At 44.2% G+C, this 19,294-nt stretch overlaps 1 protein-coding gene across 6 annotated transcripts; it reads left to right on the top strand.

Moving 5' to 3' along the window:
• Positions 1-790: 790 nt before the first annotated feature.
• Positions 791-19,114, top strand: dsc2l (desmocollin 2 like). 6 transcript variants are annotated; one of them, XR_010329722.1, is made up of 17 exons: positions 792-1,085; positions 2,515-2,605; positions 3,707-3,813; positions 4,223-4,318; positions 4,805-4,960; positions 5,326-5,470; positions 5,969-6,123; positions 8,074-8,208; positions 9,679-9,864; positions 10,398-10,645; positions 12,121-12,263; positions 13,425-13,643; positions 14,485-14,706; positions 15,693-15,802; positions 16,379-16,804; positions 17,175-17,551; positions 17,598-19,114. XR_010329722.1 is itself a non-coding variant. In XM_064333817.1 (16 exons), the coding sequence occupies exons 1-16, from the start codon at positions 1,044-1,046 to the stop codon at positions 17,370-17,372; spliced, it is 2,676 nt and encodes an 891-aa protein (XP_064189887.1). In that variant the 5' UTR covers positions 791-1,043; the 3' UTR covers positions 17,373-19,114. The 6 variants fall into 6 exon arrangements, 4 of the variants coding, with proteins under 4 accessions (XP_064189887.1, XP_064189888.1, XP_064189885.1 ...); XR_010329721.1 differs by having other exon boundaries at positions 17,175-18,734; positions 18,767-19,114; XM_064333817.1 differs by having other exon boundaries at positions 791-1,085; positions 17,178-19,114.
• The last annotated feature ends 180 nt before the right edge of the window (positions 19,115-19,294 follow it).

Genomic DNA, 19,294 nt, shown 5'->3' with positions numbered 1-19,294 from the left:
GGTGTGGGCTTGGTTAGTAATTGGAGGGGAGCCCTCTTGGGAAAAATAAGCTGCTGCTGGAAGTGGTGTTGGCAGGCAAGTAGAAGGTGACCTTCCCCCTGGTTGAATGAACCCCAATGCCCTAGTGCAGTGATGGGGACACTGTGCTGCAGGAGACGCCATCTTTCGGATGAGACGTTAAACCGAGGTGCTGACTCACTGCGGTCATTAAAGACCCCGTGATACTCATTGCAAAGACTAGGGGGTTCCCCTATGTCCTTGCTAAAATACTAATGCCTAAATCCCCCGATTTAAGTGGATAAAAATGGTTCTGTCCCTCTCAACCTCACCTGATGAATAGTGACCATTCTGATGCAAAATGGCTGCTGTACACCACCGTGCTACACATAGGTGGTGGTTAAGGTGAGTTCCCCCCACATCACTGTAAAGCACTTTAAGCATCTGAAAAAAAAAAAAATATATATATGGATGCAATATGTCATTACTATAAGAGAAATTACAGAATTAGGCTAGTGAGTATATACTTCAGCCTATACTTCAATATTACATGCAGCAAAAACCAACCAACATACAAAGAAGCTCTACATATGTAGCATATACCCATAATCTTCAGTAGACTTTAACCCATCGGTAGGGACGAATGGGCTTTCGTGTGTAGAAAAAAAGCTGCAGTACACCTTAAGTGGCGTGTTTCTATCGCTTTTCGACAGCCCGTTTCACAATGTTTTCACACACACACGCACACACACGAAACGCGATAGGGGGGCGGAGTCGAAACAGGGTACAACTGAGAACAAATTTGTTATGTCCCAATCCTCTCAGGTAGCCTGAACACACGGTGTCGCTTCGTGGATTTTGTGCCTTAACCCTAAAACGAACAATATAACCGACACACCTTGGAACGGGACGCGCATTTAATACAGCCGCCTCCCTTCTACCGCGCCCAGTATGGTCCTGTCATCTAATATAGGTTAACGACCGCTGGTTCCGCCGGATAGCCAAGGATTAACTCGGTTCCCTATTGTCGCCCCAAGCGCCGAAACATGGCTCGAGGCTTATTTTACTTCAGCTGTGTCCTTTGTATGGTAAGTAATATACAATTCATTTAAATGCTTCATGAACATTTCAATTTTGCACGTAAAAAAAACTGACTAGTTTGGCGATATCTATGCAACGATAAAGTCCAATTAAAAGTATTGAAGTAACTAGTCAATATTCTTGAGGTTAGTTAATAGCGAAACAGGCATGCACTTAACTTACTAGAATAATGCCTGAAATAGCAGAATTAAATGTAACATTTAATGTGGCCTACCTTAACAAATACAAATATAAAACCGTTACTATTGTGAAATTAGTTTACCCTGGGTGCAGACTTCTACCGAGCCTGCGGGCTTTGCCGTTAAGCGTTATCCATCCAGTTTTGTTTTTGTATTTGTTGCTTGTTAATTATTAGCTCAAAGAACATTTCCAGGAGTGGCGATATTTTGAGAAAACTTGGTTTGAAGTTGTCATTATTTTATAAGCAATTGTTCTATAGCCTTGAAAGTAGCCTACCAATACTGCAATTTGATTTTCCTTGCTTGTTCTCTTCAAGACCGTATGACAGTTTAAAACACATTATTGCCGATCAAGGAGTAGGCTACCAATCGCATTTATTCATTCAACAATTCTCCTTAACTTTGACTAACAAGCAAATGCAACTGTTACATATTTAGGCTGTTTCATGAACTCAGTTTATCGAGGCAGTGCTAGTGACTGCCGAACGTGCAAAACTGTGTTTGTGAAGAACAGACATAAATAAACAAATTAAAAATTGGTTTTAATTGTTAGTCAAGGTTAAGGACACATGATGACTGAGTTCCAACTATTGTGTCAAATAGTTTTATTTTGTTCCTGAGCTCTTAATTAATTGGGGTTTTATAGAGCTTCCCGTTGTTGTGTGGTCTGTGTTGCACATCTGTGGGAAATTAGCCTGCTTTTTTCATATAAAGCACAGTAGGAAAAAAAAAAAACAATCTTGGAATATATCTGTGCCAATTTATGTTTCCTTGAAAGGTTTTTTTTCTTTTTCTTTTTAATGTGTGGCCCTTGTTTGAAAACAAAAATGTTATAAAAAAATCTGAATTCCAGTACTGAACTGAATCACTATCATTCCTACATCAATTTGATTTTAAATCAGAAATTAACTGATGCAATGAAGTTTATTCACATATTTTTTATTAGCATGAACACATGTACCGCCAAGCATTTATTTTATTCAGCGATAGCCTACATCCCGAAACCTTGAAGAAACTGTCAGGAGTGCACTGGAGGCCCAAGCTGGCTTCCATGACAGAGACAACCGCATTATTCGTTGTTGTTCTTAAACAAATCATACGCATAATTAGGCCTGCCGGTCATGAAAAAAAAAAAAAGGATAAACATGAATCAGCCGTTCCGGGCGGTTGACAACAAAGACAAGAAAGGATGTTGTTTCGCTCAACAGGTAAACGCACATCTTTCCTTTCCGTTCAGGTGGTCTGCGGATCTGCAGGGTCTTGTATCCAACATTCCATACAGGCAGAAACGCCCGAGCTGTCTGGGGCCGGGAAGGCCCTCTCCAAAGGTACAGGAACGCCGAACAGCTTTACCTAATTAGTTACTCAGCCCCACGGACCCCCGTTTGTCGCCACAGAAATCTATCCGGTCTCGCCGACGTGCGTCACTGTGGTCAGACGTGAGTCAATGCAAAGGGGCGCAAGACCAGGTTGATAACAAGTCTGACCATTAAACTGCGGGAGTGACCAAGCCAGTTTTTACAGACCAGTTCTACTCGAAGTGGGAGTTTGCTATGTAATTTTTGTTTGTTTAGGGGGGTGGGGGGGGGGAGGGGTTTCTGGTATGTGACCTGGTCTGTGTCTGTTGCCCTTCGTGTTGCCAGGTAAGATTTCAAAACACTCCCACGGTTTCGTGAGAATTTTCAAACCAAACTGTACGGCCATATGAAAGAATTCTGTTCTGAACATTTGTAAAAGCAGACGTTTCTCTTAAATTTATCAGCGATCTGCAGGCATTTTTACTGCCATCCTAAGCTAGGAATTTTAATAGATGATATGACCCAGGTGTGTGTGTGTGTCTGGCCACTGAAGCTCAAAGGCTGGTCGCACACATCATTTTCCACAAAAACCAGGATTAACAAACCCCGTTTAGAACCAGACCCCCTGATGGGACCAAACCTACAAACCCAGTGGTTCACAAGCCTGGGTTTCCTAACCTCTGCTACACACCGTAGCTCCCAGTTAATGTGGCAATCAGTCAGAATTACTGCCATCTGCTAACAGTACCTGTTGGGGCACTACCGCGTAGTAACTCTCCCATTGTCGTGGCAATGTCCCGAGATAAGGGATAAGGGCGTGTGTAGGCAGCTCTTCCGCGCTCACTCAGGTGTGATGCGGCGCTGGGTTCTCCTCCTCCCCTTTACCTGGCTGCCAGGTATGCCTCGAGACCTGATAACCTCGATCTGCTTTTTTACCGCTTCTTTTTTTTTTTTTTTAGCTGCTGACAGAATGCTAAATTGTAGAATTGCTGAGCCATACAGCGAGACGTGAGGCGTATGTGATTTCTCTAATGACAGCGTCGACGTCGGGAGTCCATGCCGCAAGCGGTGGCGAAGAAGTTGTAAAAAAAAAAAAAAAAGTGTCGTTTGTTTTTTGGAATTTTTAAAAAGATCCAGGCTTCGTGGCGGGGTTGGCCCTGGCGGGATCCTCGGCTTTGAGAAGGGACCGGAGTAAGAGAACGAAAGCGGATGAAGTCCTTTCTCACAGAGGCGAAGAGGTAAAATGGCCTCCACCAGCTGAGCCGGACCTTAAAATGCCTCTGGGCCTTAAAACGCCTTCGTTTCCTGCAGTGATGCCTTAGGGCAGGGGTGTCCATTCTTGTCCGAAAATTGGCTGACGCAGGGTGCAGGTTTTTGTTTTAGCCCAGCACTAAGACGCCTGATTCTACTCATCAAGGTCTTAATTGAAGACCACAATTAGTTAATTAGTTGAATCAGGGATCAAAGTGCCGGACTAGAATGAAACAAAAAAAAACAAAAAAAAACCGCCCCCAAAATGGGCCATTTTTGGGATAAGACTACGCACCCCTGCCTTAGAACCTTCATTCAGCTGTACTGCCCTGCTTCATCTTGATCCTTGCGCTTTTTAAGGCTGAACTTGAGTCGTTCTCCATTTCCCTTTCAAAGCTCAAAGTCCTGAGGCGCACAAAGAGACGCTGGAGTCCCTTGCCCTTCAACATAAAAGAAAACGACCCGCCTCCTTTTCCAAAGGAAGTCGAAATTGTAAGTTTTCACGCTCCCAGACGTGGGGCTACGTTCATATAATAACCGGAACAAGTAATCATCTTATCTACACTTGGCAAAGGCTGGTGAATTCTCTGATTAGCTCAACCCAGTCTGTTGAATGTGGCATTTGTGTTAGGCAAGCATTAGTTCTAAATATAGTGCCTGGAGTGCTCTCATCTGTTTGAAAATACATTTGCAATTTACAATGATGATACATCGCCACCGAATGCCAGTGATAAATTACTCCACTGTATGCTAGCCATCATAAAGTATTAGCACAATATGGCTACTGGTAGGCGGTGGTCACCCTTATATCCGTAATGTAAAACACTTTTATAATAATAATAATAATTATTATTACTTCCTGTTATGTAACCTGTCCGATTCTGACATGAAGGTTGTTAATCTGAAGTCCTCGTGTGTTTTCCTCAGTTTGGTTTCATGATTTATTTTTTTAAATTCAGTTTAATTTTTCTTTTTCAGGTTGGGTCGGACAGCTCGGCGAACTACACGGTCTTCTACCGGATCGAAGGCCCGGGCGCCACGGAGCCGCCCGTCGGCCTGTTCTCGGTCGACCCCAACACAGGGATGCTGAAAGTGCACCATTCCGTGAACCGGGAGGATTACAAACAGTTCATAGTGAGTGCCAAACCGCCAAACTTTTTTTTTTTTTTTTTTAAATCGGTGGCGGACTGAGCGGCACGTCACAGGGCGAATCGCGGTGGTTCTGCCGGTCGAACCGCAAAAATTGCCGAACCGAAATGGGTGCCGTGATGAACGCCGAACTGGCGTGCAGCCGAGAATGAATGGGGGCTACAGGCTCGGATTGGCCCAACCCAAATTTGGGTGAATAATAATAATAATAATAATAATAATAATAATAATAATAAAAAAAGGGTGATTTTTTTGTCGATTACATTTAGCGGTGACCTGATTTGCTTAGGGCATGGTTCACCTCGTTTTGTTTCTGTTTTTGTTTTTTTCTTTTCTCTTCGTTTTGCTAGTTTATAGCGAGGGTGTTCGACAAAAGGACGCAGCTGGAGACTGACCTCCCGCTCCCGATCACGGTCAACGTGAACGACGTGAACGACAACGCTCCGCAATTCGTCGGCTCCCTCGTCGTGTCCGTGCTGGAGCATTCCAGCGCAGGTGAGCGGAACACAACAGGTAGACTCGCTTTGTGGTCACAGCCGCACGTTTCTCTGCGTGCTCTCCCCCGACGAGGCGGAATCTCAGGTATTCATATGTAACTCTGACCCCCTGACGCAACCGTAGCATCAATTAACTGTGTTGTTCAGCGTAGACGCATCAATTAACTGTGTTGTTCAGCGTAGACGCATCAATTAACTGTGTTGTTCAGCGTAGACGCATCAATTAACTGTGTTATTCAGCGTAGACACAGACGAGTGTTTTGACTTTCTCTGACATTTGTGTTTGTTTTTTTTTTTTTTTTTGTTTTTTTTAGTAAAACCCAAGAATATAACATCCTGGTTGTTACGTTTTTCTACGGTGTTTTAGCTCCCGTTTCACTGCAGATAAGCAAACATTATTACCCACTGTTTGTGACACTGGAACATTTTGAGACGTATTCCTTTCCTGAATTCCTAAAAATTCAGTTTGGTTACTCTTGTATGTTTTCCGCTGCAGGAACGGAAATTGGGAAAATAAATGCAACTGATACCGATGAGCCAGATACACTTCACACAAAGATCCGGTACTCCCTCCTCAACGGGACGCAGCTGTTTCGCATCAACCCTGAAACTGGGGTAATTTATACAAAAACAGCTACTCTTGACAGGGAGGTAAGGGTATTATATTTCATATGTATATATCATTCTACCCTTGTATGTATGGTTATGGTTAGGGTTAGGGTTAGGGTATTATTTCATATGTATATATCATTCTACCCTTGTATGTATGGTTAGGGTTAGGGTTAGGGTATTATTTCATATGTATATATCATTCTACCCTTGTATGTATGGTTATGGTTAGGGTTAGGGTTAGGGTTAGGGTATTATTTCATATGTATATATCATTCTACCCTTGTATGTATGGTTAGGGTTAGGGTTAGGTATTATTTCATATGTATATATCATTCTACCCTTGTATGTATGGTTAGGGTTATGGTGGGTGGGTAGGGTAATTTCATATGTAAAAATACATTCTACCTTGTATTATGTGGTTAGGTTAGGGCAGGTATTATTTCATATGTATATATCATTCTCATCCACTGTATGGTATGGTTATGGTTAGGGTAGGTTAGGTATTATTCATATGTATATATCATTCTACCCTTGTATGTATGGTTAGGGTTAGGGTTAGGGTATTATTTCATATGTATATATCATTCTACCCTTGTTGATGGTTATGGTTAGGGTTAGGGTTAGGGTTAGGGTTAGGTATTATTTCATATGTATATATCATTCTACCCTTGTATGTATGGTTAGGGTTAGGGTTAGGGTATTATATTTCATATGTATATATCATTCTACCCTTGTATGTGTGTGTAAATATTGCTTTGACCAAAGAAAGTTTTTACCTGATAGGTGATTAATAGGGATTTTTAAAACATTGTTTTTTTTGTTGTCTTTCTCAGTGTATATTGTGAAATGGGGAAGGTTGGGGAAGAGCAATATTGCAAACTGGTGGGGGTGGGGGGGGGGGCAGTAGAGTGATTGTGGACTGGGTGAAATAGCTAAATTGTCCTTGAAAAATAGTAACCATAAATGTGGGAGGAAAAGCCAAGGCCCAAAAGGCCACAACTTGGAGAAAAAACAAGCCCAGGGTCACATATTATAAGTGGTCTTGGCAAATCCACTGGTTATGAGTAAGGCTGGGTGTTTGTCACAGAAAACATTGGCTAAAGTCACGGAGAGGTCATGGCAAAGTTGTCGAAAATCATGGAAAACTGAAAAAATGCAGCAGAAATCAGTGTTTAAAAAAAAAACGTTAATAAAATGAATTAATGTATCTCATGTGCGGCAGTGGGAAATTATTCAAATAACATCCAAACTGCAACAGCACTGCAACGTGCTTCATGTAAAAAAAAAACAAAAAAAACCAGTAGGCAGTTGTCGCTAGGTACAAATACGTGTACAAAATGCATTGATAATCCGGTTGCATTTAATTGCTTGCAATCCATCATGGAAAGAAAGAAGCAGAAGGCTGACACCACATGTTTTGGGAGGAGTTGTCTCTCCCGAGCAGCAGGTGTGTATATGAGTGTGCTTGTACACAGTCCATGAATTGAACATTCCAAATTTGGGTGGGATTGCAGATACCAAAGCACTGAAAAAGGGGGGTGTCGGGGGGAGGGGGGCGTGGTAGTTGGAATGGTAAAAAAAATGAGGAGCTTGTGGAACTTCCAAAAAATGGCAAAAATGACAGAATCAGTGACACCCTGTGACTTCCGTGACAAACACCAAGCCATAGTTATTTGTTTGGAGATGACGTTACGAAACTCAGTGAATTTGAATGAATATCAGACTCATAATGACCAGCTCATATGGCTGATATGGTTGATCGGCACACAGAAATTCAGGAATGGAAAGGTATGTGTTTAACATTGTAAAATCCAGTATTTTTTTTTTCCTGGTGGTACGCATACCACACTTTGGGACCCCCCCCCCCCCTCTCAAACTCTCAATCAACCTATAAGAATCTCGGTTGACTGCGAGCATTTTGACTAAACTATCGATTAGTTGAGTGAATATATATATATATATGGACACTGTCTGTTTATTGTGTTGCAGGTGCAAGACAAGCATTTCATTAATGTGAAATTACAAGACATGGACGGTGCACCCGATGGACTTTCCACAGAAGGGACGGTCACCGTCTTGTTGATTGACATTAACGACAACCCGCCTACTTTCAGAGAGAAAAAGGTACGTTGTAATCTTCTTCTTCTTCTAGACATTGGAGTCCTGGCCTCTACATTGGCCTGAATGTGGTAAACCACTTGTCCGAATGTGGCGTTTCAGTACTACATAGTATTTGATGTAACTTGATGTAACTTGTCAACTTGAGAACACTCAAGGAATTAAGTAGTTGTTTGTATAGCCTTCACACGATCATGATGATTATTACCATTAATATTGTTTTTAAGCCATTTCACTGTACAGTAATACACGTACCACTCTTTAATTCTTTAATTTATAGTAATAAGAACACTTAGAAATGATAGAAACCCCTATTATCAGAGGCTGTGGTAATGGGGGAAACAGTATATTTTGCTTACACCTCAGTTGTTGGTACATAAGAACGCTCGGTTGCCCCTGCAGCATTTGGGCAGCTGAGGGGCCAGAACAGCAAACTGAGTTCAGAGCCTCGAGATTCTTCACCGTGCACCACGCACAACCAGTTCTTACCAGTTTCATCCGCTTGTGTGAAGTCCAGTGATAGCACAAAAAGAACAAGATTCGTCAACATGCTCCTGTGGGTCTCCATACGGAACACAGTTGGAGTTCAGTTGTCAAGACTTTCATATTCGGACTGAGTACAGGACAGGAATAGATAGCTGCAGGGGTTTTAGGGAGCCTAGTTGTTCAGGTTTTTCGATTTTACCCGAGTGAAATAAGCGGTGCATTTCGCTTGGGGCATGAATTTACCCGAGACTCGTTTTTTGGCGAATCGCTGTTGCAGACCAGTCATAAGAATTCTTTCTATCTGACCTCGTGTTGCCGAACATAAAGACAGGTGAATGGAACCTAGGTTTCGTGGCGGTAACCTGTAGATCCTCTCACCTGTGGAATGCCACAGGACGGCCAGGGGATCCTGTATGCGCCTTGTGCAACCGGCGTGGCTGACGGCTAATGAACAAAACAGGCTTTGTCCCCTGCTGTCCGGGATGCTCACATCCGGCATAACTTGTCGCGGTGAACGATGGATGGCTCAAACGTGTAATCAACATCCCACATCTGTGTGCTTTATTGTTCTCAAAAGCAAACATAAGAGGATCTTTGCACTATAGGGCGACATAGCTCCGGAGGTAAGAGCGGTTGTCTGGCAGTCGGAGGGTTGCTGGGTCGATCCCCCGCCCTGGGCGTGTCAAAGTGTCCCTGAGCAAGACATCTATCCCCTAAATGCTCCCAACAAGTTGATTGGTACCTTGCATGGCAGCCTTTCACCGCTGGTGTGTGAGTGTGTGTGAATGGGTGAATGAGAGGCATCAATGGTAAAGCGCTATATAAATGCACTCCACTTACCATGCACTTATTTATTTTTAAGATCTGGCGTTTTTTTTTTTTGCCCGCGGTGGTTTTATGACGTTTGGCAATCGGGTGTGGTTGCGCACCCCAACGCAAGCGGCAGGTCTTCACCTTTTATGTGTGTGGTTTTTTTTTTTTTTCATGCAGCACACTGGAAAGATCGAAGAGAACAAAGCGGACGTCCTGCTCCTCAGGATCCCGGTGGATGATAAGGACCTGGAGAAGACCCCAAACTGGAAGGCGGTGTACGTGATCAAAAAGGGGAACGAGAACGGGAATTTCAGGATTGAAACAGACCCGATAACCAACGAGGGACTTCTCTACGTTGTTAAGGTGACTGAAAACCCCTCAGCACTTCAGTAATGTACCAGCATTGTCTTTTTTTTATTTACCATTTTTTTTTTAAGCATGTAATTGATTACAAAATACACTGACATCACCAAGCTATTTTCTTTTTTCATGAAGCTATCTGTTTTTTCTTCATTTTCCAGTCTCCATTGTCCGACCAATTGAAATCATTCACACTCATTGCTGAAAATAATTTGGAGGTCATTCCAATAGCTGTACCAAGCATCTACATGCACTACGTGTAACTGAATGTGGAATTTTTACCATGGAGCTCCTGGCCTTGCTATCTCTGCAGGGAAGCGATAAAGCAGGAGGGGCGCTATTAATAGCGACCTGAAGCACTGCTTATTTCATTCTCTTACTCACCGTCAAACTTTTGATTGTGGTGCAGGCAGCAAAAAACGAGGACAGAGTGGAATGATTTAAATGCGATTTCCTACATCTCTGTCCTGAAATCATTTCTAGTATGAGAGTAATAGCTAATTCTTCTTCTTCTTCTCTAACTGTCACCCGTTCAGCCTTTGGATTACGAGGCGACTCCGAACATCAGGCTGGAGGTGGAGGCCGAGAACGAAGCCAAGCTCGTCGGCACCAAATCCACGTGGGCTTCCATCCCGGTGGACATAGCGGTGATAAACGTGGACGAAGGCCCGGAATTCTCCGCCCCGATCCTGTCCCTCCGGGTGAAGGAGGACGTGCCGAACGGAACGCTCATCGGGACCTACAAGGCCACCGACCCGGAAACGAAAAGCAGCGACGGCATTAAGTATGTCAGCGTTTTTTTTTTTGGTGTCATTTCGTGTATTTGCACAGCCATTTTGCCCTTTTCCATGAACAGGTAAACAGGTAAAGCCAAAGAAGAAGATTTCCACAGGTGGAAAAGCTGATGTATATGTTTCAATCAAAGCATAGAAAGTTTTTTTTTTTTTTTTTTAATAGACAATGTATGAATGAATACAACCCAGTTTCAAAGCAGCAACTCTCTTTAGGTGTAGTAAGGGAGTGCTGGAAGTCTATGCGTGTTGCTGAAAGATGAACTGAAAGTGGCTTCAGTGATGGCCGGGAGACCGTACGACTAAAAGCATCTGGACACCCCTCGGTCTGGGGCTGTTTTCCGTGCTTTGGGCTAGTCCAGTGGAGGCATATCTTATGCTAGGGCATACAATCACATTCTAGACGACTCTGTGCTTCCCCAACGGTTTGGGGAAGGCCCTTCCCTGCTCCAGCATTGACAGTGCCCCTCGGGCACTCAGCGAGGTCCATACAGAAATGGTTTTTGTTGACAATGGTGCGTAAGAACTTGACTGGCCTGCACAGGTCCCTGGCCTCAACCCCAACCAACACCTTTGGGATCAAAAAATGGGATGAATGTTCTTCTGGCTGAATTGAAACAAATCCCTGCAGCAATGGTCCAAAATCTAGTATATAGCCTTCCCAGAAGAGTGGAGGTTATAACAGCGGCAAAACAATGGACCAACTTCATATTAACGCCCATAATTTTGGATGAGATGTTGGATGTCAGGTGTCCACATACTTTTGGCCATGTGGTGTAGTTTCCAAAGAAGGTGAGAAGGTAAAGGACATCCGTACACCAGCAAATGCGCCCTTGTGGAGTGCAACATTTCAGGCTCTGATGAAGCACTCGGGTCAAAACGTTGCACTTAGAATAAACCACAAGGTTGCTTCGGTCAGTCTGTGGGTATCCTTTAGTTTCTCATTGTGTCATTCTTTCGCCCTGCATTCTATTACCCTGGATTCTTTTGCCCTGGAATTGCATATACAACCTTCTTTTCGTTTACAAAGATACCAAATGATTGGCGATGCCAATGGGTCGTAGTTTTGATGCAGTCGCAGCTGTGCAACCAAATATTTGACCTCACTTTCTGAGAGTGCTGTAGTTTTCTGTTGACAGTCCTTTGCACAGCTGAAAATGCGGACTACAACAAAACGACTATTCTATAAAATGGTAACCACTACAGCTGAAATAGCTTGGATAAAGTAGTCTTTTGATCTGAAATCCAAATGCCATGAGTAAATAGCAAAACGAATAAATTTCGCTCTGCTGCCCCCATACTTTTGGAGGGTACTCTACAGTATATAGCATACAAGGTGACAGCGATGAATTTCTAAGCTACTTCCTTTGTGAACGCCTGTTTTTGATTTTGACGGGTGACAGTTACAGCCGTGGTGAAAATCTGCAAAAGCCTTTGATCTGCCCCGCGTTCCGTTTCCTCCGGTCAGGTACTACAAGATGTCGGACATCGCCTCCTGGATCGATGTCGATGAAGCTACGGGACGCCTCAACACCAGGATGGCTTTGGACAGGGAGTCTCCGTTCGTTATAAAGAATCTGTACAACATCACAGTGCACGCCGTCGACGCGAGTAAGTTTCACAGAAATCTCTTAGGCGACAGTAGAAGTAGTAGCGGTGCTAATAGTGGTTGTAGTACTAGTCGCAGTATTGCTAGTGGTAGCATTGGTGATAGGCACAGTAGCAGTTGTTTTACTAGTAGCAGCAGTAGTAGTAGCAGTATTACTAGTAGCAGCAGCAGCAGTAGTAGTAGCAGTAGTATTAATAGTAGCAGCAGTAGTAGTAGTAGTAGCAGTAGTATTAATAGTAGTAGTAGTAGTAGTAGTAGTAGTAGTAGCAGTAGTAGTATTAATAGTAGCAGCAGTAGTAGTAGTAGTAGTATTAATAGTAGTAGCAGTAGTAGTAGTAGTAGCAGCAGTAGTAGTAGTAGTAGTAATACTTCATAAATCCCAAAAGTGTGATTAATTGCCAAGAATCACAGCATGACAACACACAGCACATGTACACGAAGTGGCGGGAGGCATGGATGTAAGAAATCAGGCCCTGCGTACACCATGTATGGAGGCAGAGGTCACACAAACACCTTCCGTCTGTCATCTCTCCCGTGTAACACGCATTAAAAAGAAGCGACAGAATCAAATCACAGTGCATGTGTGTGCACACGGACACACACCCTTACCTTTCACCGTAATTTTACCCTACCCTCTTCTGGGATGCCGCTGTGCTGTGAAGTGAGCTGGCTGCCTTAAGCTGGGGTGTGGGCCGTTATTTGGGGCATGCCTGTAGCAGCAGGTAGGGTGTGGGGCTCAATCCTGTTTTTGCACAATATGTTTGCGGAGGGGGTGGGGGTCCTCAGAGCACTTTGTAAACATGAAATGTGTTATGAATAAAGCATAAATACACGCACGCGCACTCACGCACGCACACGCCCACACTCACACGCCCACACTCACACACACATGCACACGCCCACGCACGTGCGTACACACACACTTTTGGGCGCTTAATTAAGTGGCTTGTTAAGCACTAAATCTGAAACATCTGACAGTATGGTTAATTGTGGACTGTGGAATGGACCCTGTCGAGTTCTGTCGAAACACACGGGTGGCCCCCCTGCCGTCTGACGTTAGATCGTTTGTGAAATTTAAAATGACGATGTCACTTTTCCTTTGGGATTTATTATTATTATTATTATTATTTATCTTTGAAAAAAAAAATGTATTTCCTAAAAAGGCTCGAAGACAGGCACAGGGACCGTCCTGATGCTAATCGAAGACGTCAACGACAACACGCCGACCATCCCGGCGAAAGAAATGACCCTGTGCGAAAACGAAGGAGTGCGCTCGGTTCTGCTGGAGGCGGAGGACAAAGACGATCACCCCTTCTCCGACCCCTTCACCTTTCAGCTTGGCGCAGGGCACGATGGGAAATGGAAGCTCACAGATGTGACAGGTTCCGGACTTTCCTGTTGGCGGTTTGAGGGTGGGGTGTGGGGAACATCGTAGGTAGCTCCATTTGAGGGTATTTTGTTGCAAAAGAGGGGGGCGTGGATTCCTTTTTAATTGAACCCCTGGAGGTTATGCTATACAAAAAGGAATAAGCTACCTTTATACCCTTTTGTCTTCATTTTTTTGTTGTTGCAAAAAACCCTTTGTAATCTATAATCACTCTCATTAAAAAAGCAATGCAGAACTCCTGCAAATCGTTGCCTGTGATTCAGAAGAGAGTGTAGTGGTTGGATTTAGTTAATCCTGTAATCTTAATCCTGTAAGGACTGAAAAAATGTGCTTTTACATACATTATTTATCGGCAGAATGATCAGTGTTGGTTAACTTAACCTTTCCAAAACTTCTCTAATTTTTTCAAATGAAGGAATTTCAAGATTACATTTGTGTCCAGATCATGGAAGTCTTTGAGTGCTTTTTTTATTTTTTTGACTTTCTTTTGCCTAAGGCTCCTCACTTAAAGTGGATTAGTGTTTTTTTTACCTTTCACTTTCTGTCAGCTTTGGAAATCCTACAATTTAACACATTCTCCCATGCAGAAAAAATGTTAAGAGGAAAATCAACTCTTAACCCATGAATACCCGTACACAGTAAAATGTTCAGTATTAAAACAGCTCCTAGAGAGTACGTACGGTCCAAGCTGGACTCACACGTACTCCGTTAAGAGCTGAATTAACACCGGACATTGTACTGCGTGCATGGTGTCCCTGTAGTTCTCAGAGTCGGAGTTGACCCAACACTGATAAACTCCTCCGTGCTCTCTCCTGACCCCTGACCCCTTTCCCCAGCGACCTCAGCCAGGCTCCAGCCGGCCCAGGACCTCCCGACGGGGCTGTACCACGTCCCGGTGCTGGTGGAGGACCTGCAGAGTTTCGGGGTGGTGCAGACGGTGGCGGTGAGGATCTGCGAGTGCCGCAGAGGGGAGTGCCCCGCCCAGAAGAGCTCCGTGGCCCTGGGCGTGTGGGCCGTCCTGGCCATGCTGCTGGCACTGGCCTTACTTCTGCTGCTCTGTAAGTGCCTACTACCACCCCTCCCTTCCACCTCCAGCTGAATGCCCCCCCAACACCTCCTCCCCCCCTTCTCCCTCTCTCCTCCTGCTCCCCCCCTTCTCCCCGTCTCCTCCTGCTCCCCCCCTTCTCCCCATCTCCTCCTGCTGTCCCCCCTTCTCCTCTCTCCTCCTACTGTGCCCCCCCTCTCCTCTCCTCCTCCTGCTGCCCCCCCCTCTCCCTCCCTCCTCTCCCCCCCTCTCCCTCTCCTCCTATGCCCCCTCCCCTCCCCTCTCCCCTCTGCCTCCCCTGCATGCCTCCTCCCTCTCCCCCCTTCTCCTCCTGCTGCCCCCCCCCACCTCCCTCTTCCTCCGCTGGCCCACACCTCCTCCGCACCTTCCCGTCCTTTTCCGCTCCTTCCCGCGGCGTCGTGGCAACAAAGCCTCGTGCTTCCGCGTAGCAGACGGCGTGAATGGGATGGCCGAGCTGTCGCTGGCCAGGTTGTAGGATATACGGTGGCGGTGGTGTTGACAGGAAAACATGCCATACCCTTGGCACTCAAGTAAAAGCGTGTTTGTGTGGCTACGGTTGCCTTTGTTTGCATTAATTTAACATTAATGCTTACTTAGTCAACATGGCTAATGCCAGAAGCCTAGCTGTCACCTCAACTGTCACTTTGTTGTTGGCGTTCTGCCAGCTGATGAATTCTCTCAGGGGAGAAATGTCAATATTAGTGTCAGATAAGCACTTGCTACAAAACGTCTGAGGTTCATGTCAACTAACCATTAGGAGGAAATGGGCTAAAATCTAATGATCTGATCGTGTCAATCACTCAACTGTAAACAATATTAACCACACAGCACTCTGAAAGAATGCTGCCAGTGCATTACTAAACCTTGCTAAGGCTCACCTTGCCTTGCTTCACAGAGCAGCGGTTTTGACTGGAAATAATTTCGTCCTGTTTTTTTTCTTCCTCTCTCTCTCTCTCTCCTTTTCCTTTTACTCCAAAGGCATCTGCTGCGTGTCCGTTTGCACGACGCAGAAGGAGAAAATTTACATCGACGACGTGAGCACAGGCATGCTGCTGAAGTCCAACACCGAGGCGCCAGGAGAGGAGGTGGTGAGGGCCGCTGCTATGCTATGCTAATGCTAACAATCCCCCGCATTCACATTCAGGCACAATTATGCTAACGCTAGCTATCCCCCGCATTCACATTCAGGCATAATTATGCTAATGCTAACCCTAAGGCTAACCCTCCCCCGCATTCACATTCAGGCAAATTACGCTAACGCTAACTCCAACGCTAAACATCCCCCGCATTCACATTCAGGCACAATTATGCTAATGCTGACGCTACCCATAACCCTCTCCACACTGCCTGGGTGTAACAGTGATGTGAAGCAACTTGATATTTTACTGAAGCAACCAACTGTAGGACACGCTATATGCTAACTGTATTTAGGACATGCTAAGTGCAGGACATGCCGTATGCTAACTGTATTTAGGACATGCTAAGTGCAGGACATGCTATATGCTAACTGTATTTAGGACATGCTAAGTGCAGGACATGCTATATGCTAACTGTATTTAGGACATGCTATATGCTAACTATATTAGATGGACAAATGTAATGTTTTCAGGTTTTTTATTACATTTTTTTTTAATCGCCCTGTGGCGCGTCCCCCCCCCCCACAGAACTCGGGGATCCTCATCCTCCCATCGTCGGCGCTGGACGGGTCGGTGAAGCTGGGCCACATGGACCGGCTGGCCACCCTGAGCTCCAGCAGCATGGGCGGCAAGCTGAACCACGCGAACCACGTGTTCCAGGAGAGCGTGCAGGACGGCATGTTCCAGGCCTCCGCCGCCGCCGCCGCCGGCAACGAGGTGTCCGCGGCGGACGCCCGCAACCTTTTCGGCTCGGGCCGCCGCGGCTCGGGACACTACGGGTTGGGACACTACGGGTCGGGGCACTACGGCTCGGCCCACTACAGTTTGGGCAGGTTCAACTCGGGACACTTCAGCGGGACCATGCGGTCGAATTACGGCGAGGGGACCCTTCAAAAATACGCGGAGTTTTCCTCTTTGGACACGTGGAGGACAAATGAGGCGTATCTAGAAAAGGTAAGGCAGGCGCACCGGTCTAGACTCGTTAAAACTCGCTGGATATTCTGTTTTTTAAGTCTTGGATAAGTGCCAACCACTTTGTTCTTTGACAAATTCCACTTTTTTTAATCAATAGAATTATTTGCACGAAACGTGAAATTTATAAAGCACTGTTTGAAGGGCCCAAAATATATTACGGCATATAATAAGACTGCAGTACATGAGGCACAAAACCCATGGAAATTTTCATTTTTATTTATTTATTTATGTTTTATTTATAAATGTATGGGTTATGCGTCTCATGTTTTAGCTGTCCAGTGTCATGCCTGCGCAGTAGTTTCCCTGCCGGTGCCTATTTTTTGAGGTTTTGCCGCTCCTGTCTTCCCAGAAGCTGGTGTTCTTCGCCACGGAGGACGAGGGCCGGTACGCGGACGACCAGCCGCGGGAGTACGAGTACGAGGGCCAGGGTTCCCCCGCCGGGTCGGTGGGGTGCTGCAGCGACCAGGCGGACGAGGACGGCCTGGAGTTCTTGGACGCGCTCGAACCCAAGTTCAAAACGCTGGCGGAGCTCTGCGCTCCAAAGTGAGGCCGTTCACTGACTGTGGCTGCTAATAGTGCTGAATGGGCAAAAAACCCGCCTACTCAGAGTCAACCAATACACTGTTTTAACAGTGAACTCTGGGTAAAAACACTACTCAGAGTCAACCGCTACACCGTTTTAACACTGTACTATGAGTAAAAACACTACTCAAAGTCAACACTGTAGTAACACTGTACTCTGGGTAAAATCTGACTCAAAGTCAACCATTAGTTTGTGTTAACACTGAACTCTGGGTAAAATCCCACCTACTCAAAGTCAATTGTTACACTGTATTAACACTGTACTCTAGGAAAAATTCTACTCAGAGGCTAATATATTAATGCTGTATTATAGGTAAAACCCTACTCAAATTCAGCTTTTATGCTGGTGTATTAACACTACTCAAAAAAACAAGTCAATTGTTACACTGTACTAAGAACGCACACTGTATGCTTCGCAAAGGCAAGTACTACACTGGAGTATTAATAAGGTATTATAAGAGGAACCCTACTCAAAGTCAGCTATTACACTGTATGAACCCTTTGCTGAAAAGCAGCAGCTATGCTGTTGCATCATGGGAAAAAAAGCTTTGCTCCAATATAATAACTGAATTGTAGCAATGCTGTACCCTGGATAGAACACCTTACCCAAAGACAGCTACTCAGATAACAGTATTAATACTATGTCCAGGGGTATGCAGTTGACTCACAGACAACGATTACATTCTTGTTCTAATGATAGACCCAGGGCCAAAACCCCTCATTTTCACAACTCATGGTTATACTCTGCTGGACTAACACTGTACTCTGGGTACCCATTTGAATGTGCTGCCATTTTGTATGAATTAATTTGTAACAAGGCTTGGAAATTTTTATATTGAATTTTGACGTGTGTAAATTAATATTTCTCGTTTCTAAAGTGAAAACAAACTAAAAAGATTCACACAATCTGGATTTTTAAAAAAAAATGGTTATATTGTGTACAGTGTGTAGTCATATTACTTTTGAACACACAAGGCCTACTGTGAGAACAAGAACTCAGTAAAATAGTATAATTTGTGGAAATGTATAGTTCATTGCATTTAATAACAAAGAATTTTTCTACTTTGTCGTACTCTTGCATCACAACTGCTTATTCTCTTAATATATATTTTTTATTTTTTTATTTTTTTGGATGAAATGTGACTGCGTATCAAAATGGTAAAGTAAAAAACGGTGAAAAACAGGCTTGCTTAACTGACAGCGAATAGGCGCATCGATACACTAAGTTCATGCATTCTCTTTCAGGAATTGGCTAAGGAGGTTGATTATGTGTCATTATACTTTCTTATGGTTGCAGAATGGACTGAAGTGAAGGAATTTGGGGAATGTTTGTATTTTTTTTTTTTTTTTTTTAAACAGTGAATATAAAAGATTCAATTCTAGCATGCTTTTAATAGTAAAAAAATGTTTCTAAAATTTTAAATGATAAATCTTCCTTCTTATGGGTTGGTGCTGAACAAAGGTTTATTTCATACTTTATGCAAAATACGCTACAGCCTGAATAAAATTACAATGTACCTCTACCTATAATTCATGGCATTCCCAAAAATTCACTCATGATTGTGAACAAAACAGAAAACGAAACGCTTTGATTTATTTGGTTGTCAAAATTGATGTGTAAAACATGTTTGTTGTGCAAAAAAATCTGGTTCTGTTTCTCACGTCACGTCCTAAAATCTGTCAAATAAAGTGATTTTGCTTTCCAAATTCCTTCTTCCAGATGGCATTATTATAGGAGTTACATCTTAGAACACGGCATGCAATTTTTTGGCATAACGTTTGAAGCAAGTAGTGGTGGTGACCTTTGACCTATTTACGCTGACGTAGCGGGTGTAGCTAGGCGAGCTCACTAGCGAAGCACACTCATTACATTACATTACATTACAG

Source organism: Anguilla rostrata, chromosome 4, assembly GCF_018555375.3.
Source record: "Anguilla rostrata isolate EN2019 chromosome 4, ASM1855537v3, whole genome shotgun sequence".
Classification (NCBI taxonomy): Eukaryota; Metazoa; Chordata; class Actinopteri; order Anguilliformes; family Anguillidae; genus Anguilla; species Anguilla rostrata.
This window is presented reverse-complemented; position numbering and strand designations above follow the sequence as displayed.